The 26,195-nt window shown below is 42.5% G+C and overlaps 1 protein-coding gene across 1 annotated transcript in view; it reads left to right on the top strand.

The window, feature by feature from the left end:
* Positions 1 to 26,195, top strand: part of mtmr14 (myotubularin related protein 14) — a 47,355-nt gene that overhangs the window by 4,877 nt on the left and 16,283 nt on the right. Inside the window, exons 3-15 of the mRNA XM_039798442.1 lie at positions 363 to 471; positions 1,169 to 1,244; positions 13,410 to 13,470; positions 13,586 to 13,708; positions 13,952 to 14,025; positions 14,470 to 14,540; positions 14,619 to 14,693; positions 16,199 to 16,265; positions 17,255 to 17,340; positions 17,721 to 17,797; positions 18,508 to 18,544; positions 22,400 to 22,470; positions 22,704 to 22,762. Of these exons, the coding sequence (XP_039654376.1) occupies positions 363 to 471; positions 1,169 to 1,244; positions 13,410 to 13,470; positions 13,586 to 13,708; positions 13,952 to 14,025; positions 14,470 to 14,540; positions 14,619 to 14,693; positions 16,199 to 16,265; positions 17,255 to 17,340; positions 17,721 to 17,797; positions 18,508 to 18,544; positions 22,400 to 22,470; positions 22,704 to 22,762 (986 nt within the window). The remainder of the gene's footprint in view (positions 1 to 362; positions 472 to 1,168; positions 1,245 to 13,409; positions 13,471 to 13,585; positions 13,709 to 13,951; positions 14,026 to 14,469; positions 14,541 to 14,618; positions 14,694 to 16,198; positions 16,266 to 17,254; positions 17,341 to 17,720; positions 17,798 to 18,507; positions 18,545 to 22,399; positions 22,471 to 22,703; positions 22,763 to 26,195) is intronic.

Raw genomic sequence — 26,195 nt, 5'->3', positions numbered from 1 at the left:
AAAAAAGAAAAGTCAAAAAGAAAAAAAAAGAATGAAAAATGCTAAACTATAATAACCTTGGTCGCAATGCCACTAATGTTTGTCTATTTAGTTGAGCCATCTTTAGCGAGGGAATTTAAGTTTGGCTTTTATTGTGAAAGGTGAAACTGTAAAGACATAGTCTTGGTACCCAAATCCCCTGCTGGCTATTGTCAGTTCACCCTTAATTACTTTAGATGATCATGCGGCTATGGCTAAATGTCCCACGCCTCTGTGGAAAAGCCCCGCTGATGATCTGGAGTTGGGATCAGTGCTAGGGTTGGAAAATTATTTTCCATATGAGGGGCTAAAGTCCACTGACTGATGGGGGGGGTTGTGTGCAGGTTTGAGAGCGCGGTGCAGATCAGTAAGCTGCAGGACCTGGTGAACCGGAGTAAGCTGGCTCGCTGCAGAGGGAGGTTCGTCTGTCCCGTCATCCTCTACAATGGAAAGGTACTGTTAGCCTGCTGGCTCAGTCTCTACTGTTAATGTCTATCATTATGTATCTTGACGTTTATGTATCTATCGTTAATGTAATCATGGGCATTACCAGTGTAAATCACAGTATTAATAGACACTCTTTATGTTTCTTTCTTTTTATTTGCCTTCTGTGTCTCCAACATTCCTAACTTTAATATTTACTGGTACAGGAGAGTTAATTTGGAACAATGTTTCTTCCCCAAATCTATAGATGGGTTTACACGTGATGTACTGGGCAAAACATTAAGTCACACAAAACATGACCGAACAACAAAAAAATCCCAAACATTTATTCCATCTTCCCTCATGGAAGAGCAAACCGCAGAACCATGAGATGCTAAAGATGATGTGATGCCAATAGCAGTAGTCCCTGTTGTGTCTTCACTTTGAACAGAAATAAAACATGTAAGAAGAAATTCAGCAGGCTGCAATGGCAACCAAATGTAAAATGTGTTTGTGTAGAGCACGGATTGAGTATTATTACAGCTGAGGAAGGTCTCACGTACCAATCAGTGAACAGGGTCCCAAACCAGACCCAGAATGAAATGAGCATATTTGATCTTGTCTGTATGTTTGGGCTGGGAAGTTGGTAAGATATGAATTATTGTAGCAACATGCGAGTTTAGCAGTGAGACAACCGTCTGATTAAACGCTCTCTGCCTCGTTGCAGCACATCTGTCGCTCGTCCACTCTGGCAGGATGGGGGGAGCTGTACGGACGCACAGGCTACAACTACATCTTCTCAGGTAACACTCTCACACAAACACACACACACACAAATACACACACACATACACACACACACACACACACACACACACACGCACTCACTTTAAATTTAGCGTGAACAGGGAAGTTGTGGCAGCTTCCTTGTGTTCTGTCTGAGCTGTTAATAGCTGCAGCAGTTGTCAGCCAGCTGTCAAAGGTTTCCTACTAAGAGTCAGTGTTCCTCTACATGACTGGGTGTTAGCTTTATTCAGAAGTCACCAAGTACAACAAATGTGAAGGAACGAGTCTTTCTGGTACATACCATAACCCCGCCCAGTGCTGTAGTTCTCAGACTGCATGGAGAGGCAGTTTACACAGCCACAGGTGTTTTCATGAATGTGTGTGATTGGACCTCTCCAGGACTGTGGGCGTGTCTAGACTGATGATTGACATCTCCCTGAGCACACTCTGTGGAACCTGATAGGGTGGAAGAAATTACAGCTTTATCATTCTTATTGTTAACATTTTTTGTGACGTAATACATTCCCACCAAAGCTCCACCCACCTTCACCCTAAACGCCCTGACACACCAACACACGCCGACTGTGGCGTCGCCTCACATCTCCTCACGTTGTCCCTCGTCAACTTGGTCTTGGCCATTGGAACACACCGCAGAGACAACAGCCAAGTACCACGTACGTTCTGCGCCTGGGTGAGAGAAAATAACTCTCCATACCAGCAGGTGGCGGTAATCTATTCTTCATTCAACAAGGGAAACCGTAACGTTGCTATGATACCCACAACAAACAGCGTTTGCTCGATCAGTGGCAGAACTGAACAGAGCCTGCTGTCCTCTGCTTCATTCCCCACGGGGAAGACAGCGGTACCGGGAGATGGCTAACCGGACTGTCTGTTATCCGTTCTCTCGGCAAATAGTCTTCCTACGGTGGGAGTGACCAAATAGCCGGCTGCTGGCTCGTTGGCTAACGTTAGCGATTCAACAACAACAAAACGGATGCATGAGATAAAGCTGTTTTCACACATACAGGTAATTCACTTCTCGTTCCTCGCTAAAAGTTCAAATCATTTAGACTTTAGTCACGCAACCTTGACCTTATTTTCACCTGTTGATGAGTAACGTACATTAACATCCCATGGTCTCATGAATGTAGCATAACTGTAGCAATAACTAGTGGTAAAAAAAACGTCAAAGAGGAGCTCCGTGCTACAGAGCGCCGATTATTAGTTGTTTAAGCCGCTACAGACCTTCGTCCCAGTTTGGTCATATCAGCGGCATTTAGTAGATGTGCTGAGCCGCAACCGAGTTCCTCAAAACCCGCCTCTGGTGCTCCGCATGGTACTCCGTCAGCTGTAGTTGGTGGTTCAGTTATCCGAGTATAGGTGACTGTCAGCCGGGTACAGAGCACCGCGAGCTGCCGGTCATTTCAGCGGAGATTACGGTTAAGTAAGTAATGAAACAACTAGTTAAGAAAATAACTAATGTTAGTCCCTGTCGCTGCCATGTTGTTTGGTTATCTCTATGGCAAACGCACGGGGAGAGGGCTGAACCCTTTCGGAACTACGGGAGCCCAGAGGGGAGCGTTTACGGATGTTAAGGAGAAAACAAATTGGTGGCTTCTAGGCCGAGAAAAGCCAGAAAATGTGTTTTTGGCTCATGTGGATGAAAGACACCAAATCCCAGAATGCACTTGCTTCGCTGCTTTAGAGTCCAATCCCAAGCCACGTCTACCATTTACAGACAGACAGTGAGGCAGTCAACTCAAGTGTATTTTATTGTCATTTCATCCATACACACGAAACAACGTTTCACCATGGCTCAAGTGGTGTTACACATTTAAAATATATAAAAACGACATTATATAAAAACAACATACGAAACAGGCTACATTTAATGCACACACATTATAGGCTCCGTAAAGTTCAGCTAACGCATACTAGCATTAGCGCTTAGGGCCGTAAACACCGAGGATAAACACAGCCGTAAATTTGCGTGGAATGTTGAATGGTCGGCATTTAACAGTCACAAACTCCACCAGCAGTTAGTTGGATACAAGCACCCCATTTCTGCACCAGTCTGTGTTAACACAGCCCACCTCCACTAGTCTTACCCAGAGACAGAGCAGCAGGCCTGGTAGCTGGATAGTCCGGTACACTGTTGTTCAGCCATGTTTCCACAATAACAAAAACACAGCAGTCTCTGAACTTGTGTTGGGAGTTTCGTTGAAGTTGGATGTAGTCCAGTTTGTTGTCTAATGAGCGGACGCTTGCAAGCAGGATTGATGGAACAGGTGGCTGAATAGCATTACCTTTCCGTCTAGCGTTAGCTTTCCACCTAGCTAGGTCATACTTCAGCACTCATTCCGCGTTTCACCGCTGAGGATCTCCCCTTACGGGCTAGCAGCATCGAGCAAAACTGCTGGCTGAGGTGCTGGTTTATGGCGTTGTAGATGTGTCACATTCCTGAACGAGTAATTGTATGTTTTGAGCACAGAGAACTGTATTTTGCAAGCACATTACATTGCATTTTGAACAGAAAATAACACTCGCAAAAAATAATTTTGTTTGAGTAAACAAAACCTATTTCCTGCACAATAAATGTATTTGCATGTCTTTCTCTGCTCGCAGGTAGATGCTGTTGCGCTCCGGTCATGTCTCCCTCGCTCTCAACCTCTTCACTCTGCACGCTCAACTCTAGACACACTTGGTTCAGATTTTCACAGTGTTACAAGCGTGCCACAAAACGAACCAATCAGAGAATCAAAAGGTCAATTCTGATTCCCCAAAGTGTGTCTAGAGTTGAGCACGTGGAGTCAAAAGGTTGAGCGAGGGGGACATGACCGGAGCGCAGCAGCGTCTACCTGTGAGCAGAGAGAGACTGGTTTCCATAGCAGGTGAAGCTCGCGTAGTGTGTAGAGTATTCCGTCTGTAATAAAGTGTCCTGCATATTCTCCGATCTGTACCAATGTATCCCAGTGTAGGATTCTCGTAGGGTACAGATTTGATCATTGGCAAATTATCAAAGATGTTTTATCAATATTAATAAAGTTATGAATATGGTTATTAATAACTTTATCAAATCGACAAACAATCAAAACGGGGCACCACCCTGCTAGTCAGGGACCAATAATCAAACTGTGGAACAGTCTCATTTCTGTGGTAATCCTTTTAAAAAGGAAATAAAGGAAGGGGTGAATCCAAGCACGGACCTGATTGACCAGCAATTATTACAACAAGTACACAAATAATCACAAGCAACTGCTAATTAAGTATAATAAGATTTATTAACTTCACAATTATCAGTAGCTAAACAATAATCCTTCAATAATAAACTCATATACCTTTTTATAATATCACAACCAAAAACAAAGCAAAAACAAAGCAGCATGTGTCATGGACAAGTCTGTGTCTGTGTCTGTGTGTCTGTGTGTCTGTGTGTGTGTGTGTGTGTGTGTGTGTGTGTGTGTGTGTGTGTGTGTGTGTGTGTGTGTGTGTGTGTGTGTGTGTGTGTGTGTGTGTGTGTGTGTGTGTGTGTGTGTGTGTGTGTGTGTGTGTGTGTGTGTGTGTGAGAGTAGTGTGACAAAGGAGGGGGCTGTGGAGTGTAGTTCTAAACACCAAAACAACTCCAAAGATGGCTACTCCTGTGAGCTGCACAAAACTATTTAGCCCCAAAGAGGCGGTAGTGGTGCTGCGTGCTGTGAGAGGGGCTGAGAAGAAGCCGGGGGGTTGCTAGGCAACGGACCGGCTTAAGCCGATCTGGTAGCTAGTCCCTGTTTTAGTTTTAGCTCTGACCGAACTTAGGGAGATCCGATGTGAAGCTACAGCGTTAGCTTGAAGTAGTGCTTGTGACTAGCCCGGTGTGTGTGTGTGTGTGTGTGTGTGTTTTGTTTGTGTGTGTGTGTGTGTGTGTGTGTGTGTTGTGTGTGTGTGTGTGTGTGTGTGTGTGTGTGTGTGTGTGTGTGTGTGTGTGTGTGTGTGTGTGTGTGTGTTAGTAAAGGACGAAAGAGAAGGAGAGTAAAGAAAAGAGGCACTTCTGATCTTAAGATATTGATAATGACCTAGTTCCCCTCAGCCACTGTCCTACGGACTGAGACTTTTGGTTTTGCTGAGGGAAACGTCACTATAACCACTCCAGTAGCTAGCAGCTGATTTTCGCGATTCTATCGCAGACAGTAACTAAATTCCATGAAAGGAATGAATTAGCAGGTAGCGATTACAGTTATACCCAGCTACTTAACACAACCAGAATCAAACGATATAATGATCAGTTATATATTCACAGACAGATTAATAATCACATATGGACCAGTACATGATTAAATCAGATCACATTAATGGCAACAAGTGGTAGCGAACCATTTGCTCATTAGTAACAAAACAAAACGCACTAGTTCTAATATTCTGCCCAGAACTGTGTAAAAGCCTCCTTACTGTGCGTTGTCTGTCAGTTAAGTCTCTTGGCCAGAGCTTAACAATCCGTTTCGTCCGGAGCAAAAGAACGAAAAACGGATTCCAGGTCGACCAAACAAGAAAAAGAACAGTCCTTTTCTTAAATCCAGGTTGATTAAGCCCGCTGCAGATGAAGGAATACTTCGACAAAGTATTTCCTCGGATCCCCCCTTGTATATCAGGCCAATATACTTTGTACCAGCCGAAACTTCCCAGCGCGAGATGATGCTAGTTTGCTAGTCCGGACTAGTGCCTCCTTTCAGCAACCGGGGTTACCGTGGAAAAGCGAAGAAAAACACACTGCCGAACCTTTTATCCTTCCTCCGCCTCCTAGTGACGGGTGGTGCATTCAAGGGCCGACAGCCAATGGGAGAACTGCAACCTGGTCAAAGGTGTGAAGCAGTTCTTTGTCTCACCGCCAGTCTGCCTTGTCCCACACGTGTTAAATGCACTTTCTCCATCTTGAGATTCTGCTTCCAAGTAGCAGCCTATAGGAGTTTCGTGAAACTGGCTTTGGAATTTACATGTAGGCCAAGATCCTTTGTCTCGCAGTCAATTCAAGTTGAGCCAAATCGCTGTTTAACCAACCCTTGGTCCCCAACACCAGTGGTACACGTGCGGTAGTTTGAATGCACATAATTGTTATAAAAGTTTTCTGCTGAAAAGACGGAGCCTGTTTAGCGAAGCTTCAAGATGCCTGACACTCGTTTTGCTTCGGCAAGCTGCGGGTAAAGACAACAGTCCAACCCCCTATGGGCGGAAGTAGCTCCTACTACTGGCTGTAGTCCATTGCCTCTGGGCAAAAAACTTTTTTCCAGACCCACAATACAGAGATCTCTCGTCTCAGGGGGAGGGAAGCACGGTCATTCGAAAATACTACCGTGTTTCTACTGATACAAAGCTTAAAGGGGTGATAGAATGATTATATAGGGTATTTCACACTGTTCCTTATGGTCTCCTAATGGGGTACGTAACATTGGTTGGGCTGAAAATGGCCTGGTTGATATTTTATTGGCCCTTATGCATCCCTGTGTTTTGGCCCTATTTGTAACAAGAGCTTTTCTTCCAAATATGGTATGCTCATGAATATTTAGATGAGCTGCGCGCTGCTTGTTTGAGCCTTATCCCCATACACGCACATTAGAGACGCGCACTGATTGGTTGAGCGAATCGCCATACACACACATTAGAGACGTGCGCTGATTGGTTGAGGCAATCCCCAATACACACACATTAGAGACGCGACAGAATCTCATATTCTAGACACTGCAATGTTTGGTTACCAAATTCACTTCTGAGACTCTTTCATGCGAGAAATCAACTATATAAAGCTCAAATATGGGCCGTTTTACGAAAATCGATGGCTAATTGCAAATTTGGTAAGACGTGTCAGACTTTAGGAGCTCCACACAGTCTGATGAGAAAGCGGTAGCCTGCTGGGCTCTATACCCATGCCCTGCCGGCATAACTATAATATATTTACAGTTTGAATTTCGTCACGCCACTTATATAACATCTACCCCAATGTCTTATAAAGCTAACCATTGTGTCAGATTTGATTTTAAGGCATTTTTATGAACGCCAGGCGTCTTGTTAGGACGAGCAGCTAGCTAGCTTTTTGTCCCATTCAATACAATGGGAAACGATTGCAGCTAGCTAGCTACACTTTCGTCATAACTATAGTATATTTACCGTTTGAATTTCGTCACGGCATCGTCGCAGCTCTCATTTATGGACTCCAGCTCACCGCGGGTTCTATCAATGAGACTCGCAGACAAGAGGTGTTTATTTCCCCGATTGTTTGTTTGTTTGTTTGTTGTTTGTTTGTTTAAATAACTCAACACACATATCCATTATAAGATTAACTGGAACCTGCAGTAAGAGATTGCGGGCGTAATAAGCTCGCTGACCGCATTCTCAGTCACTCACCGGCTGGCCATTTAGCAGCAGGAGGAGGGGAGGGAGAACAGCAAGCTGCAGGCCCTGGAGCTCTGTCAGGGCAGCGGCGTTTGGTAGTCCAGTAACCCAGAAAAGGGTGAGTTTGCGCGGGTATTGAGCACCGGGCTGCCGGCCCTCAGTCGAGCTCACAGCAGGCTGGGGTCTGTGATGGAGGACAGGCAGGGCGGCGATGTAGCAACCCAGGCAGCACATGCCGCTGAACTCCGACACACAGTCGGACAAAATTTGCAATTAGCCATACATTTTCATAAAACGGCCCATATTTGAGCGTTACATGGTTGATTTCTCGCATTAAAAAGTTTCAGAAGTGAATTTTGTAATGGAATAGCAGAGATCTCCAAAATATGATCTTTATTTTCTAAGTTACACTCTGTATCTCCCGAGATACATTGCCCATTTAGGGTAACATTTTTCAATGTATTCTTTTTTTATTGTAGTTCATATGACAACTTTTAAAACATTTCATGAACAATTAATTAGCTACATTATTTGTGTGTGTGTGTGTGTGTGTGTGTGTGTGTGTGTGTGTGTGTGTGTGTGTGTGTGTGTGTGTGTGTGTGTGTGTGTGTGTGTGTGTGTGTGTGTGTGTGTGTGTGTGTAAAAGAGAAAGTATTGGGAAGGGGGGGGTTTCTTCCCTCTTCCCTCCACTCATTTACTAACACACATCACCATAATACACATCATGTGGACACACACAGATACAATATGTACAGCAAAACCACTAGATATTTCACATAACAATTTGAAATACTCCTCTAATCATTACCTAAACATCTTCCCTCGTTTATTCTGGTTTGCTTGTTTATTCTGCTTTGCTCCTTCCTCGGCCTCATCACTAGAGCTGCCATTCAAATTTTCACTGCTGCTGTTGTCATCCTCACACTGTCACACTGTAGGCCTATACAGCTCATTTTCCTCGACTTCCTCACTGGATCCCTCCTCTGAATCTGATGAACCATCAAGTGGCAAAACTACAGACTTCACCTCTCTCTTTCTTGTACTGTAGAAACTGCTTACAGAAATTCTCTGAAAACATGTGTAGACTGTTTAATTCATCAATAATACACATTTTGAGAGTAAAATAAAAAAGTAATCAATGTTGCACACCTTTATCCTATTCAATATCTATAGAGAACAGGCCTCAAAACATAAATATATCTGTGAGTGATCAGCCCTGTTAAATACCCTTATATGGGCAATGGATCCCCCAGGATACAAGCATTCAATGCCTGATAATCAAAGTTGTGAGAAGATTATTTTAAAAATATCCACAAGAACATGTAAAACTATCCTTAAAAAAACTATTTTCTAAAACAAAATCACTCTAAAATATCATAATTGTGAAAAATATAAAAACACTTGCCTCATGGCCAGTGCATGGATGTATTAAGAGAACTGGATACAGTGTTTGGCGGGAAGCTCCGTACGTTCCAATGAGAGTGCTCAAAAGCGCATTATGCAAACATGGAGCTCGGCTTTTCCGCATTCTTGGCCCATGATGTCACGGTGGACACGCGCACTAGCAACAATTTGTTTGTGTTGTCTTAGCAACCGGTAGCAACATGCTCGTTCATGAGGTTATCTCTCGTGGCTCTTACAAGTGGCGAACTCATGAACTCGCCGTTTTCATTGTCTAAAATATTCACTAACGTTAAACATTGTGTTTTTGTTGTTCCTGATCGTTTACATGCTTAGCTAAATAAACGATAGATGTATTTAGCTAGACAACCAAGGAGATTTAATCATTATGTCGTGCTACTAGCTAGCTAGCTACTAGCTAGCGCTAGCATTTAGCCTGCAGTTTCGGGAACAGAGCTCATCCATGGCTTTATCTCTCATCCACAAGCTTTACAGCATACAGCTCTCGGATGGATCATAAGAGAGAACCAAGGCCATGTAATCTATGCCATGTAAACTATGTCTGTAGTTACGTTATGTAGGCATGATCTTAATACAGCCATGCTAGCTAACCCTGATGTTAGCAACTAGCTAGCTAGCCGATAGCCCCGCTAGTTTGGGAAACGCTAATGACGTTACATCCACGTAACAGGCTTTACAACATACATCTCTCGGATGTATCATAACTTCATAAGATAATACCATGGACGTTTGTTTTAATAGAACACATGGTGAATTACAACCATTAGCTATATCCATTATTACAGCTAGCTACGTGAGCTCGGGAGAATAGTCATGTGAGCGGGCGTGAGCAGTCCCGTGGGTCTGCTCGCGTTCATTATGCGCGTTCATCATTTCAAATTTAATAATTCTGAATTTGCTTCTAGTGAATGTTAAAAATGTTAAAAACGTAACGTTTTAAACAAGGACCCTTTCAGTGTTCGGGCTGGTAGGTTGATATACCCCGAAACAAATTATCCGCTGAAATATAGACGTTTCTTTCGCCATGTAATGTCTATGTGTAAAGTTATCCGCTAAGCCCATGTTGGCATATAGACACGGCACTCTTCCTGGGGACTTGGGCCAGTGTCTTTGTCCACGTATGCTGCCATTTTTGTATTTTGATACAAATGTTTGGAATGTTGGCATAAAGTCACATGACCCATCACCCCATCAGTGTTTCTCATCAACTGCAACCACATATTGCCCCTCCCCCCATAGCTCCTCCCTCTACAGCCTGTTAAATGACTGTATCCCCCAAGATACAGAAACGCCAATGGGCGTGACAAAGGTACAGGTCCTTAGATGCTTACGTCAGCTTCTAGCGTTGTTGAGATTCGCCCCTTTTTCAGCGGCAGTTTCAAAATGAGATTTTCTATCACCCCTTTAAAGCAAACCTTTAAGCAAACTGACTAGGCTAACAGCATTAGCCACACAAGTTGCACAGGACTTGTACACAGTAAATGTGTAATGCTCCCATACAGCAGACAGAGATGGGTCTGGGGGTCCACCCCCTGAAAATTTTGAGCATTAAATACTTCATTTCCTGCATTCTGGTGAATTTTTATGCGCTTTTTATTTTATTTTTTTTTACCTTTTTCTGAATCAATTTATGCTGGAAATATCTTTATCTAAAGGGAAACAGAGATTACAATCCAAATATAAAAACATAATGGAATATTTTGCAGTAAGGCTCTCAGGCATTCCGTATTGCTTTCATCTATTTATTCTCCTTTGGATCGATGTTTTAATTATATCTGAGTCAGCACACATGTACCCTAGGCATCATTTACTCTTCCCACTTTTCTTCTTTTGTTGAGGAAGTAACCACCTTAAATGTGCATATTAAAAATTTTCCCCTGAATGATACATGAATTCATTTTAATGAATTAATAAACCCCTCGACTGTAATATTTCAGATGTGTTTGAGCAAGATTTCTGCTCATGTTCAAAACTTTGTGCACATTCAAAATACAGTATATCTCATCTGTGTTCTCTGAGGTTTGGAGGAGTTGTGATATTGTGAGAAAAATAAAGTGATAATACAATAGGCTATTACAAGAATAAAGTCACTATATTTCAGAAAATAATCCACCTGCATCATAGACTGCTGTGCATTACGTGATTGCTCTACTGATACGGTAGATCTCAGACCTGCTGACAGACACAGAGCCCCGTTTGAGACGCTGGTCTCTGAATGAGACAGTTTAAGTGGCTGTAGGCTACTCTGCTCTACATCGGAGGTGGAAACACAATACTACACAGAAATAGGGACACGTGCCGCAGCATGCCCACAGCAGAGCTCGTACATTATAAACCTGAAGCTGCACAGACCACGGAAGGCGCGCTGCAGCAGCTCCGTGTCTGTGCCGCTGCTCGTCTCTATTTTTACAGCGAGAGTGGACACTAAGCGACGCACAGGTCTGCTTCAGAGGTCCGTGTGTTTGAGTTTGACCCGTAGACTGGAAAAGTCGCGTAATAAAAGGTTGACAAGTAAACGTGTGACTGAGGGGGCGCCCTAGGATGATCATGTTTAAGAAACACGTTTTATTTCGCTTGTCGTTCTAATTCTATTATTAATGGGAAGTAGACCTAAGGGCGACACGGTGCTCCCAACACTTTTGACGCCCTAGGCAAATGCCTAGGTCGCCTATGGCAATCGCCGGCCCTGCCGGCCACTATCATTTATTATTTTATCATTTGTTTCTGCACATGCCTTTTTAAATGAAGTCTGTGAGGCTAAAATTAACAGAAGAATACTCACATTCTCCGAACCGAGACTAGCGGACCCAGCGGTTTTGATTCTTTACGGGGAGCGTTCCAATCCTTGCCTAGAGCACAGGCCCATCTGCTTGTTGTTCCTGCAGTTAGCAGCAGATCTCCAGCAGGGACAACAAGCCTCTCTGAGCTTTCTCACTTCTTAAGTCATGTGGTCATGGCCTTGAACAGGTGAACTATTAGCATCTGAAGTCTGGTGGAGGAGCTCTTAGCCCACCAGTCTTTCTATGAGAAAGGACATTTAGTCAATCTGGTGCACTCTGAGAGCAACATTAAGAAGCTAGATCTATGAAGAATCCCTGTTCTTGTAAGCAATGTATTCATGAACACATTGTTTTATATAGATATGAATGGTGATGACACAGCAAAAAAGTTCCACCCACAAAGCATGGTAAACGAGACAGGGTTAGTTCACAAATGGTCAAAACACAAAATCCACTGGAGCCTACATTTGAGTCATCAAAGAAATGAACAGAAGTGGTTAACCGCGTAGAACTGGTTTATTATGATATGATATGATATGTATTACAGGTAGAGGACACGGTATAACAATCAACTCGAGAAATGTCCACCCAGGTGGACAATACAATGTGTTCTATTCTAACTCTCCCTACATCCCTAATGACCAACTTTGCACCTTGAATTTGGACATTTCATTTTCTAAATACTTATTACATATAGAGCATCCAATATGTACATTTAATATTAATTTTGTCTAACAAGGACATTAAGTATTCTTTTAAAAGAACAACACAGGTGTCAAAGGATGACATTCTCATTCTGAAGGAAAGCATTTCATTCTGGCGTTATTAGACCGTTCTGTGAGACCGCAAAGGCAAGATGATCTGCAGCTTAAGACTAAAGCATCACTTACACCTAACAAACATCCAGTATACATCATTTTTAATTTCTCAGTCCATTGATCCAGAGCGCCACAGATCAACAAAACGAACAGGTACTGAATTAAAATAGTTTCTACTGAATGATACCTGAAGGTCAGATGGTGAAAATAAATTACAAATACACTTTACTTACAGGACAAAAGATAGATGGTAAGATGGAACAGACAACTTGTCGTTGTTGTAAGATATATTCTATTCTAACTCTCCCTGCCTCCCAGTTGACAAACTTTGCACCCTGAATTTTGACATTTAATGTTCCTGGGCTTTGAGAAGAACAGTCTGATGCCTCTTGTGTAGTTACATTCTTCTGGGCTCCACCCTCAGTCAGCCAGATGCTCTGCTGCAGCCTGTTACCTCTGCTTTGACCTGAAAATAAAGGTAGATACAGTTAGCTAAATGAATGAAAATAATGGTAGATACAGTTAGCTAAATTAATGAAAATAATGGTAGATACAGTTAGCTAAATATAGGAAAATAATGGTAGATACAGTTAGCTAAATATAGGAAAATAATGGTGGATACAGTTAGCTAAATATATGAAAATATTGGTAGTTAGCTAAATATATGAAAATAATGGTAGATACAGTTAGCTAAATTAATAAAAATAAAAGGTGCATTTCTTTTTTCTGAAGATGATGTAGTTTGTCATGTAAGTAACACAGTGAAGTGATATTGATCTTGTACGTTTGTGTTTTCTAGGGGGCAGTGATGACACATGGACAGAGTCTGAGGAGCTTCCAGAGGATGACAGTGCAGTGAGGTGATAATGAAACTCAACATATTACTGACTGGAAGACAGCTTAAAACTAGCCAGAGAAGGAACACTTTTCTTCTCCTTTCTTCTCTCTTTATCCAACCCCCTCCTCTCTCTTCAGGAATGGGGACTCCCAGCTCTTTGACAAGGTTCGAGGCCATGACATTAAGCTACTACGCTACCTCTCGGTGCGCTACATCTGTGACCTCATGGTGGAGAACAAGAAGGTTAAGTTTGGCCTAAAGTAAGGAACTGTGTGTGTTTGTGTTTGTGTGTGTGTGTGTGTGTGTGTGTGTGTGTGTGTGTGTGTGTGTGTGTGTGTGTGTGTGTGTGTGTGTGTGTGTGTGTGTGTGTGTGTGTGTGTGTGTGTGTGTGTGTGTGGTGTGTGTGTGTTTTTAGGGTTTTAGGGCTTTCAATACAGATAGATTCTGCTATAGCTGTGATAAGACATATGTTGTAAAAGAGCGTCTTTGTTTGTGTCTGGCAGTGTCACGTCCTCTGAGAAGGCGGACAAGGCCCAGCGCTATGCAGACTTCACCCTGCTTTCTGTGCCTTACCCAGGTAAAGACAGGCCCAGCCTGGGGATCAGGGGATGTTAGCCCAATGCACATACGCCACTATCTGTTGGCAGATAAGTAACAAGATGTTTAAGGGAACAGACACAAGCCAAAAGTGCTGTGGATTTCGTTATTTAAAAAAATAAATAAAGCATATGTGTTATGTCATATCTGACATAACACAATTTCAACTGACATGAGTGTTTAAAAACATACTAAAAGAGTTTGCCCACCACAATATGTGTAAACATGAGAGCCAAGCTCACAGATATTAAACATTTCTAATCGCCGTCTGATTTTAAACCTATGAAATAACATTACTTCATTTTCCATGTAGTTAGCCTGTAGCTAGCCCTCAGAGTAATAAAGTAGGCTTTATTCGGTGGATTTTGAAGATAAGGGGTTGCTAATATGTGTGAATATTTTTATTTTTTTTTGGTTTTTTTAGGGTGTGAGTTTTTTAAGGACTACAAAGACAGAGACTACACAGCAGAGGGTCTGGTGTTCAACTGGAAGCAGGTACAGAGACAGCTGGGAGTGTGTTGGGGGGGGTATATAGTAGCCATAGGTATGATCACACTGTGTGTCCACTCACAGGACTATGTGGATGCTCCTCTGACAATCCCTACGAGCTTCACTCACAACCTCAACATCGACTGGACTCGATACCAGGTGACTGCTCCTCTTCTTCTCTAACTGTGCGTCTCTGCCAGCTGGGACTCTCTCTCTTACTGCAATGTCAGCGCCATTTTATTTATATATATATATATATATCCCCTTTCAATTCCATGGATATAGCGCCAGCCAGCCATGCCAAAAGACATAGGGCCCTATTTTAACGATCTGAAAAGCAAATATAAAATGCAAGTAGCTTTGTGGGCGGATCTCGGGCGCTGTTGCTATTTTACCGGCGGGATAAATGACTCTTGCGCCCGACGCAAATCTAAAATGGGTTGGTCTGAAGTAGCTGGGTGTGGTTTGGGCGTAACGTGCAATAAACCAATCAGAGCGTCATCTCACATTCCCTTTAAGAGCAGGGCGCTTGTTCCATGGCGGATTGCTATTATGACGGCGGATTTGCCTGGCGTACGCCAGCGGGAGCTGCCGATGCGAGATGCGGCAAAGTATTAAATGCCCGTCTTGGCTGGGTGCGGTGTTGCTGCGGCCACTCGGCGCATCTCCTCAAGTCTGGAGAGGATTGCTGCAGCAATGGAGCGTGGGCCTCCAAACACACCACCTGCACCTGTTGTGCCCCTTCCACTTCCCCCCACTCCATCTCCGTCCACCCGCTCCATCAGGAGCGCATCGCGCATTACTCCCGGACCAGATTCCGCCGGAGTGTCCAATCCCACCGTAGTTCAACATCACGTCTCCTTAAGTCCTCTAATATTTCTTCATTTATGTCATCAACACATCCATGATTCATGGAAATGTGTAAAACACAACAAGCCACAAAGAATGCTGCGACTTTTTGAGGACTGTAAGTGCCTCCTGATCTATCCAAACACATGAAGCGCATTTTCAGTAATATTTTCCTTTGTAATTATGTATGGTTTTCAAAAATGGGAACTGCTGTAGATGAGAGAAGTGTATGCACGTTGTGCACACGCTACATTATGGCCAAGCATGCGCCCCTAAAATAGCATCTGAATAACGCGCTACTGACTTTAGACTAGCGCCACTGACTTTAGACCAGGTTTTTCCTGGTCAGTGGCGGAATTGTTTTCTGAAACTGCAGAATAGCACAAAGTAACGTTTGCGGAACACGCCTCCTCTTTTCGCTGAACCGCCCCCAGGAGCGCAAATACATTCCCTAATTTACCAACGTGCGTCTGTGGAGGGAAAAGTCCGCTGTGCGTCGGGTGCAAAATCGGAATGATACACGCGTCGGTGTACAAAGGCAATTGCGCTGAGTGCAAGATAGGGCCCTTAATGTTAATGTTGTAGAGGCTAAACACAACCAGCGACTGCTGCTCGGATTTTATTGTTCTATGGCACTATAGACTATTCACATTACAGTGCTTTATGTAGTTATGAATACTTATATTTTAGGTATAATATTGTCTGTTGGTGAAGTAGCAGTGATCACTTTGAGGAGGAGGTGGGGGGGGGGATATGTAGACCAGAAAGGGGGAAATCCAAAATGTGTGTGTGTGTGTGTGTGTGTGTGTTTTCAGTCGTGGGACCTGGTGGAGCAGACCCAGAACTACCTAAAGCTGCTGCTCCACATCATCAACAGTGATGGTAGGTGGTGTTTGTGAGTTTTTGTTAGGCTTGGCTTCAAATTAGAATATGAAAAAGAACTGCTGACTAACTAATGACTGATTGGCCTATTGTTTTATTTTATTAATTATTTATGCACAGTCAGTATGCAGAGTCGCTGCTTTATATGACAGTAAAGATCTGTAGGTTTGGACTGTTGCTCAGAAATAACAAGCACTTTGAAAAAGTGTTTATACTATGTGCCATTTTATTGACAAAATAGGGCTGGGCGATATGGAGAAAATCAGATATCACGACATTCTTGACCAAATACCTCAATATCGATATTGCGGAAATATTCTAGGGTCGACAATTGGTTCTTTAACAAAATATCTTTACAATTGGATTTTAGATAAGTAGTCATCAGTAATGTGGACATAATGTCTAAGTGGGGAAAAGGCAAATAATAGAACAGCTAGAACAGTCTGGTAAATTCAGAAAAGTACATCACTTTATTGTAATGCAGCCTTTAAAACCAGGAAAAGACACCACTTATGTCATATCACGATATCTAGTCTCATATCACGATATCAATATAATATCGATATATTGCCCAGCCCTATGACAAAATGATTCAATCAATCTAGAACATAATGGTTAGTTGTAGTTCCATACATGGTAGTGTGTGGTGGTGGACTGCTGTGAAACATGGCTGGGTGCATGCGTGCGTACTATATTATGCCAAAATATAACATTACTTCTATTTTACAGTATCTTTATTCAAAAAGGAAACTTAACTAACTCAAACTTCACAGCTGCAGCCACACCTTCCTTACTTGATATTCATCCAAAGATATTAACAATCATATAATTGTGTGTGTGTGTGTGTGTGTGTGTGTGTGTGTGTGTGTGTGTGTGTGTGTGTGTGTGTGTGTGTGTGTGTGTGTGTGTGTGTGTGTGTGTGTGTGTGTGTGTGTGTGTGTGTGTGTGTGTGTGTGTGTGTGTGTGTGTGTGTGTGTGTGTGTGTGTAGATGAGAGCGGTCTCCTGGTGCACTGTATATCGGGCTGGGACCGTACGCCTCTGTTTGTGTCCCTCCTCAGGCTCTCCCTGTGGGCAGTAAGTTCCTTGTTTTTTCTCTCCGTCTGTCTCCTCTCTTCTCCCCTGGTGTCTCTCCACCCGACAGCTCCAGCATTCATTAGTGACTTGAGTAATCCCATGCTAAATCCATTGGCCTCCACACATTCACACCTACTCCACGCACAACTCAGTTACCATTTTAATTAGCCTCTTCTTTATTCATTGCCTTTATTAAAATGGAACCCTTCGGTTCTGAATATGTAATCTTTTTCTTAGGACATGGTCTACACTGGAAGCTTCTCATCAAAGCACAGAGCACACATGGAGTGAGAAATCCCATGTGTTGTCCTGTGGACTGTTGGCTGCCATGTTTATGTAAGAAGGGATATTTGACTCAATTTTGTCATTATTCTTCACAGGATGGCGCTGTGCACGCCAACCTGGAGCCGGCCCAGATCCTGTATCTGACCATCGCTTACGACTGGTTCCTCTTTGGGTAAAATCCTCATTTAAATTGTCCCTATCATAACTTAATGGTGAGCCATTACTCACATTGCATTGGCCTGCAGAAATACTTTAGAGGTGCATTTGCAACTTCTCTGTGCCATCTGGTTTGGAGACGCACCGTGTTAGTCTGCGACGCATGACCACACACACACACACACACACACACACACACACACACACACACACACACACACACACACACACTCACACACACTTTTTATGCTTGAAGTAATCATCTTATGTTATATGGAAAAAATTTAAAGCAAATCATGGCTTCATAATACCGATGATGCTCCCCAGTGAAGTGGTTGATTTCTGCTTTGATTAGCTGAATATTTGCTGAATCAGCCCCGGTGATATACAGCCACATAGTTTGGATATTATGTGCTGAGGTTCTATATCACTTCATTAAACTCCCTCTGAAACTCTGTTAATGCTCGTCAATACACAAACCTTTCTGTCAACTACTTTTATAAAATCTATGTCTTTAGCAGCAAGTAGCTGCAGCTTTTTGATCCTCATTGGATATCACTTCTGTCAAACTATTTACATCAAAAATGTCAACTAAAGCAGGTTTTTGGGGATTAATTCATGTTCAAAGACTTTGTTACTGCATCTTCACATGGACAACATGGGATTTAGTTGAGTATTTGTTTGACATTATTAAGTGCTGTAATGAAGTTTTCTGTTTGTTTCCAGTCACATGCTGCCAGATCGACTCTCCAAAGGGGAGGAGGTAAGTTGAGGTTGTTTATTTTTTTATGTTTCTATTTACAGATGAGAGACTGACAGGTACACAATATTACATGCATCAAATCATCATCCTAAACAACTGATAAATAATATTCCTTTAGGACAGTTTTTGAGTTTGAAACACATTTGTAGCAATCAGGTTTCTTCTGTTCTGAACAATGATGGAAATATTCATAATAGCATAAAATAAAGCATATAAAATGGATACACAAAAACTATTGGATCCATTGGTTTGTAATTCCAAACAAAACTAGAACTGCAAGCAGTTCTAGTCACCCCAACGACCCACCAAAGTCGAACCCAAAGCGTGACAGGGGCGAGGCAAACGTCAGGAAAATATCAAAACGTGAGCTTTAATGTGTGTAGTTCATTGAAAATGCAAACTTGTCATTTATATTCATTTAAAACATCCATTCTATCATGCATTTGTTTTGGGTTTAATAGGCCAGGCCCCTTTTGGCCATTCAGTACACCACTGGAGGCATGGTCACAGGAGTGGCCCTAGATGGCACCCTCCAAATTAGAGTCCGGATCGGGCCGAATTTTTCTGTCCGAGCTCGGCCCGCGTCCGACAGAGCCGTGACCAAACCCGGCCCGAGCCCGACAGGCATTAAGAAATTTGTATCCGAGCCCGACACAGTTAAAATCTTTTTTTTTCTCATACTAATGACACATGTAGGCTAAGTTTTTGTGTGGAAAGCTTTCATTAAGCAACTGTAGGAAGGCATTCGGAAATGTCAACAGATGAGGCATCAGTGCACATGGGGCAACAAGTGCACGTTAATAAGCTGTTAAAATGTTCAATGTGTTAACCTTTCCTGCTTGCTTCTTTTCCGACTGTGGTCAGAAAATCAGGGGAGACTTGTTACCTCCAGGGCCGACGTTATAACATGAATATCGTCAGGGTTAATATCCTGTTTCTGGTGAGCAAATTAATTAACTTGGCTTTCAGTCTGGGGTTTATGTCGGACACCGCACACACTGTTTAGCTACAAAACTTAAACTTATTGCTCCAACTCTGCTCCGTTTGCATACAACACGTCAGCTTCCTCTTTCTCTATCTCTCTTCTGCCCACTTTCCACACACACACACACACACACACACACACACACACACACACACACACACACACACACTCAGCTCTCTTAAAGGAGCCGCAGCACCATTTTACAACAAATGCATTTTTGCGCTGATGTGACCGAGCCTGATCCAAACCCGACCATAATTTCTAAATATCTGTACGAACCCGGCCCGGCCCGTCGGGTACCGTCGGGACCCATTCGGGTATCCATGCCTTACTCCAAATATAGTAAAAATTGCGTGAGTTGTTCCTGAGATATAAACTTTTTGTATGTGTAGCACTCCCTGTTGGCCAACCTTTGGCCCAACTCTGTTTCCAGAGCCTCAGAGTGGCATGGCAAATAAGAATCTTGAATCTGGTGTTGATAGCATTTACTTTAGCCGAGATATGCCAAAGTGTTTTGGCAGGCATACGCGGCTCCCAGCGCCCTCAGGCTTGGACTCCTAATAAGGTCAAGTTTGTGTCAAAGCAGTTAAAACAATAATTTGAAAACATCGGAACATACTTAGTTGTGATCCAACTTTAAAGAAAAAGTCTTTGTTTTAAGACAGGCATGAGTGATGTTATCTTTACATAGGGCACCCAGGAAAAGGTCCCTTTTCAGAATGACTGTGGTTAATGGTGTTAGTCAAATCAAAGTTTCCATTGGTTTTGATCTACTACTTCAGGGATTGTCAAATGGCGGCCCGCGGGCCACATCCGGCCCGCCAAAGCTTTTAGTCTGGCCCGCAGAATAATCATGAATTCACAAAATGTAAAGTGGAAAAAATGCATTCTGTTATTTATCATTTCAAGCATTTAGAGCAAAAACCCAGCCCCCTGTATTTGCATTACTATACATCGATTCCCGAGCTCCAAACACCGCAGAGCCGAGATGTGTGTGCGTTAAAACACACACACAGCTGAGCCGAGATGTGTGTGCGTTAAAACACGCAGCACCTGCCACGGAAGGATACAGAGAGAGTTTCCAACGGCCGCTGGGGCAGATGAACTCACGCTAGTCTCTTTTCTGTAAATAGGCTACAATAAAACCTTCGTGAGTAAAAAGCCAATACTTATCAATGCACTCACCTGTGTAGACCGGCATAAACATGTAGAAAGCGATATATCAATCTGCTCTGTCTGCTCAGTCCACTCTTGTCCACCGCCCTGTTTTACGCAAACACAGCTCTACTCTAGCTAATAGCGAATATTTACAAACAAGCTGAAACAAAAGCTGTTGGTTTGTAGGCTAGTCTAACTGTTTATCTTAGTTTGCCGGGAATCTGGAAATTTGGACAAATTCTTATAAACCACTGCTCGCTGAACAAACCAAACTCTCCGCTGGAGCATTTAAATCTATGGAGACCAAAACAGATACATGTGGTTACTTAATATGCACGTGAATGACGCGATCGTTATGTTCGAGTTCTTCATTCTTGATGATGCTGGTTGTATTATTTTGCAACAGCATCTTTCATTGCAAATGAGGCATACATGATGAGTGCATAGCCTGCTTATCAGTCCATTCATCATTAAAGCTGGGCTTTTCCACGTCAACTTTTCGCTTCAGCCTCTTTGACAGTGACATGTTTACCTGACAACCATGTTTCTTTCTGCAAGCATTTTCCACCAATCAGGACGCTGCCTACTACAGTAATGTTTCCATAATCACAGACTTTAACAATCACTCCTCAGTGAACTGCCTCCTAGTCTGAGATCTTTTTCTAGTTAAAGAGCCAGTTATCATTATGGAGTTTCCATGTTTTTTGGGAGTTTTACACTAATACATGTAAAAAAAATAGCATTAATTCAGTAAGAAAGTGAAAATTTCAAACAAGAATAGGCGTATTAGGTATAAATACATTTTATTTTCTTTATTTGAAAGTCCGGCCCCCAGAGTGTCTGCTTAGAAAAATTCTGGCCCTTGGAAAAATTTAGTTGATGACCCCTGTACTACTTGTATTGAGAGATGTGTTTCTTGGCTTGGACTGTTAAGTTGTGTTGTATAGACGTTAGCTCTCAGCACCATCTAGTTGTCAGAGTAGAAGTTGCAACTTTTTCACCCCACCCCCTCATTATATGCACCTGTGGTTGATAGATGTGTGTTTTACCAAGACTATTTTCTGTTGTGTATTTGTGTGTAAGATGATTGTAAAGTGTAAGTAAACATTAAGTTATGAAGAAGACGATGGAGTGCAACAACAATCCTTTCTGCAGAGCCCAGCCCATACCTCAGCGTGGCCTGTCATTGGCTGATATTAGCCCATCACATGGCTTGGCATACATGTCGGCCTATAAGAAACAAGACATTTGACTACAGAAATCCCAGATGTGATGCCCACCTCAGACACCTGACAACTCTTATTTCCCAAATGTAAATGTCCTACTTATACATTCATGGTCACAAATCTTAAACCAATATATCATTTTCTTATCTATTGATGATGGTAATTGGCCTTATAAATCTAGTTTCAGTCGCACTTAAAATGTGCAGGCACACGGGAGCCTCATTAGAGAAAATGTGTCGCTGGTCTAAACAATCAACATTCAGGCTTTGAGAATCAAAGAGAGGGCTTCTTTATTAACAGCCAATGGCCACAGAGAGAAGGATGACATCAGAGATCATGTTGCTTCAGGCTGGTTTGTATCTGGTGCTAACAGCTAGCTGTAGTATGTATGACTACTGTCTGATGTGAAGGACAGCTACTGGCTGTTACTGATGGAGTTTGGATTTCTGTGTTTCTTCTCTGATTAAAATGTTTTTCCTCCCTCAGATTTTCTTTTTTTGCTTCAATTTTTTGAAGCACATTGTCTCAGAGAAGTTCTCTGCTGTTAAGAAACAAAGGTGTGTTATTTCATGTCATTATGCTCTATACATGTCTGTCATGTTCTAAGAATGTATTTTTTTTATTTTTATAAAGCTGTAGTTATCAGTTGCTAAATTTTTATACTAACACTCATACAAGAAATAAGTAACTGAGTGAATTTGCTTAAATGTCAGCTGTGTGAATCCAGTATTCTTTCTCTTATTCTGATCTCTGATGTTATGTCATATATATCATCATGTTCTTCTTTCAGAAGGAAGAACTCCCACTTCAAAGACAGTGATTTCACTGTGGAAGACCTCTGCCAGTTAAGTAGGTGTCATACCTTCCTTCCCACACACAGGTTCCTCTGACTGACCGCTGATGGGTGTGCTCATTCAACCAACAAATTAATTGTGTTTATTTCATTAGCATTATGATGTTTAATTGGAGTAGTGCAACTGCTTTTGTACCGTCGGCTTGAGCTCTTGATGTTTGGTGAGGTAGAGCGGGGGGGTCCTGCCTCCTGCGTCTGGTCTGATGTAATGAGCGATACCAGAGGCTGTGACACGCTGTCGGCCCAGACACAAAGCAATCAGACGGTGGCTGAGAACACGGCACTTTCATCGCTTTAGAAAACCGCAAGGCTTGATTCCAAAACAACTTGCGTCACAATGCTTTATGTCTGCTGGCTTTTAACCTTCAATAGTCCGTTGCATTTGCATTAGAATACAAATGCAAAGTTTATCAAGTTCACAGCTATACATGTCGTGTCATTTCTGTTAAATACTAAGTTTTTACAGTTTAAAATACATTTATAGACCCTTCTGGAGGAGGAAAGGAAGAGAAAAGCTGCTGATGAACAATGCTCAGAATATGCCTTGAAAGCAGCTATGCAGTTTTACACAGAAAATGATCTTCAGAGATATTTGGATATTGTGTACTGTTGGTGCAGTAAATGGAAGTTTGAATTTTGTCATTCACTGAGCTTTACAAATACTTTGATTTACTCTAGATGAACATCCGGACTTTAGTAGATAAATAAAAGTGTTCTAAGACACTGTGAGCTAAGCTATGTAGGGATCTTGGTTATAAAACAGTTTAAAATAAACTTATGGATTATGGTGCAGGGGTCTGGCGCTGTTTTCTGGCTGTGCAGTATGTGGTGATATGGGATGGAAGCCATTTGAAGTGTGGCAGAAGGAGACGTGTTGCCACTGTAGAACAGATTGATCAACATGCCCTCACCCAACACATTTTCTATTGGGGTTTTTCAAATAGTTATTGTTCGGCAAGTTCGGGATTTTGCTTAAAGATGATAGATATATGAAGTGTATTCCCATCCAGAGCACAGAGGTCTGTCTGTAGACGCTTCCACTCAACACCAGGGGAGAATAGAAAGTGTCACCTGTGTGATCTGGGACAGGTGCAAAGATGAAATCCCGTTTTGTTCTGTAGTCTATTATATAACAATCTTAGACACAGGCTTTTCCTTCAAATGTCTGTAGAATGTCCTAAGTTGTAAACTTATGTACCTGTTTACAGACAGGGTTCCATCTGGCTCAGTCTGTGTTAATGCCCACCAACAGCGTGGGAGGGCGCTCTATGTTTGACGTGTTTAGCACCCTTTATATAGAGAGTGTGGCCAACTCAAATCACGGGCGCCATATTGGATACCAACGTCACATGACTCTACAGTGTAACCCTATGGGGCGAATATGCTATCTTGAAATAAATTGCTTATTTTCACCATAAACAGGCATATACTTGTTATTATCAATGTTTGTCAATATGTAAAAGGCCCTTACGGAAATATTCCAGTGTATATTTATATTTTCTATATCGTAAATAGGCCTAAAAAAAATTCCCATTGTAGTGAGTGACCATGTCGCCTAATAAGTCTCTGAGCAGTGGTTACCTTTCTAATGTCCGCTAGCATACAGGCTAACTATAGCTATCTTTGTGTGTAACGTAACAAAAACCCACTCATCTCAGAGGAGCGAAGCTCAATATTTCAATTTTTTATGGTAAAAAAGGAGCACTAACGCCACAGGTCTTAGGTGTAGACACATATAGCCGACGGGCGACCGTTGACAGAAAACCCCGTCGATATGATCAGTCGCGTCCCCGAGGTCCAAAAACCTGCCACAGAACAGACCAAAAAGACGAGAGGAGACGAGACGTAATACATCTCTATAACAGCAGGCGGCGCTAATCTGTAATGTTGCCCAAGAAATGAAAACCGGCAGCTGATTGGACAAACGCGTCACATGGGTTTGTTTTCTCGGGAAATTCAGAGCCAGACTGTCATGGCAGCCGTTCAGAATCAAGGAGGTAAGCTTCGCTTCAGAACTCGAACCTCCGATGGCGCCATTTTGTTGCTACAAAGGTATCACCTCCTGTTAGCATTCCACTGACCACCTTTTTTTTTTTTACGTCACTTGACTGCGAATAACTTGACATCTGAAGCGTTTAAAGACTCTATTTGTCCATTGTTTAGTTCTAAAGAAACACGACAATGTATAAAAGGCTCCATTACCTTGTACCTCACGTTATGGCTCCGTAGCAGACGTTTTTGTAAAAATAGGCTAACGATTGTGTCATAACCAAGTGACTTACTGTCGCACAGTAGAGGAATTACCGTATAGTACAGGAGAAGCTTGCAGGCAGTTTCGACTTACATTAGCGGTTTAGGTTTAATTGCTAATGTTAACTAGCATGTTAGTTAGCAATAATTAGCCTGTGCTTATGTTATCTCCTTACATATACCTACACTCTCCGTCTCTGTAAGATTGGGAATGATTGAGATTTCTCTTGGCACAGCTACCAGAAGACTTACAACTTTCAGACACGTTGCTCACGTCACATTTACGTTGTTTCCGTCAGTTGGAGGCTGCGCAGTAAAGCAAGGGATCACCGCAAAAGTGCTTCTAATAGCCTTCACTGGTCTCCGTCCAGAGCAACGGGATCTATTGGTCCATTATATATATGTCAATGTTCAGAATACGATCTCATATTGTACTAAAATAGTTAACTGAAACGTGTTTCTGAAAACCTTTTAAGCGAGAAATAGGCCATACAGTTGCTGAATCTGTCTTTATTTCAGCTCAACAAAGGTCAGTTTAAAAGATTTTCATCAGATTTTGAGAGTCTGTAGTCACCTCATTCCGCTCGTCATTTCCGGGTGAGTCCCGACTTCCCTGCCGCCAACCGAACATGTCAGGTCGGCCAAAATGAACGCTGACAGCCCCCCAGACCAAGACTGTATAGCTGCATCCTGGAGCGTCCCATGTCATGCCGTCCCGTCTCATGCCGTCCCGCCTGGGGCCATCCCCGACCTTCTACTTTTCAAAATAAAAGCTTGCGTCTCATGCCATCCGTCCGGAATAAAATACGTATTAAAAATACGTTTTTGCGTCGACTATCCATCCATCCATCCATCCATCTTCGTCCGCTTATCCGGTGTCGGGTCGCGGGGGGAGCAGCTCCAGCAGGGGACCCCAAACTTCCCTTTCCCGAGCAACATTCATGCTATCATGCTAATGAATAAAATACTTAAAAATATATTTGGTGTTTCAGTAAACCGTAAGATAAATGGAGACTATCATGCTAATGAATAAAATACTTTTTATAAGACACTGATGTGTACCTTAAGGACAATCACAGAAAGAAACCATCAGAGTCTGCAACCATAAATTGCTCTAGGTAACGTTAGCTAACGTTCGCTAACAAATGTCAACCAACGCTGATGCAGGTTTCATCAATT

Source organism: Perca fluviatilis, chromosome 4 (genome assembly GCF_010015445.1).
Source record: "Perca fluviatilis chromosome 4, GENO_Pfluv_1.0, whole genome shotgun sequence".
Lineage (NCBI taxonomy): Eukaryota > Metazoa > Chordata > Actinopteri > Perciformes > Percidae > Perca > Perca fluviatilis.
The sequence above is the reverse complement of the archived record's forward strand: the minus strand, read 5'-3'. Positions and strand labels throughout refer to the sequence as shown.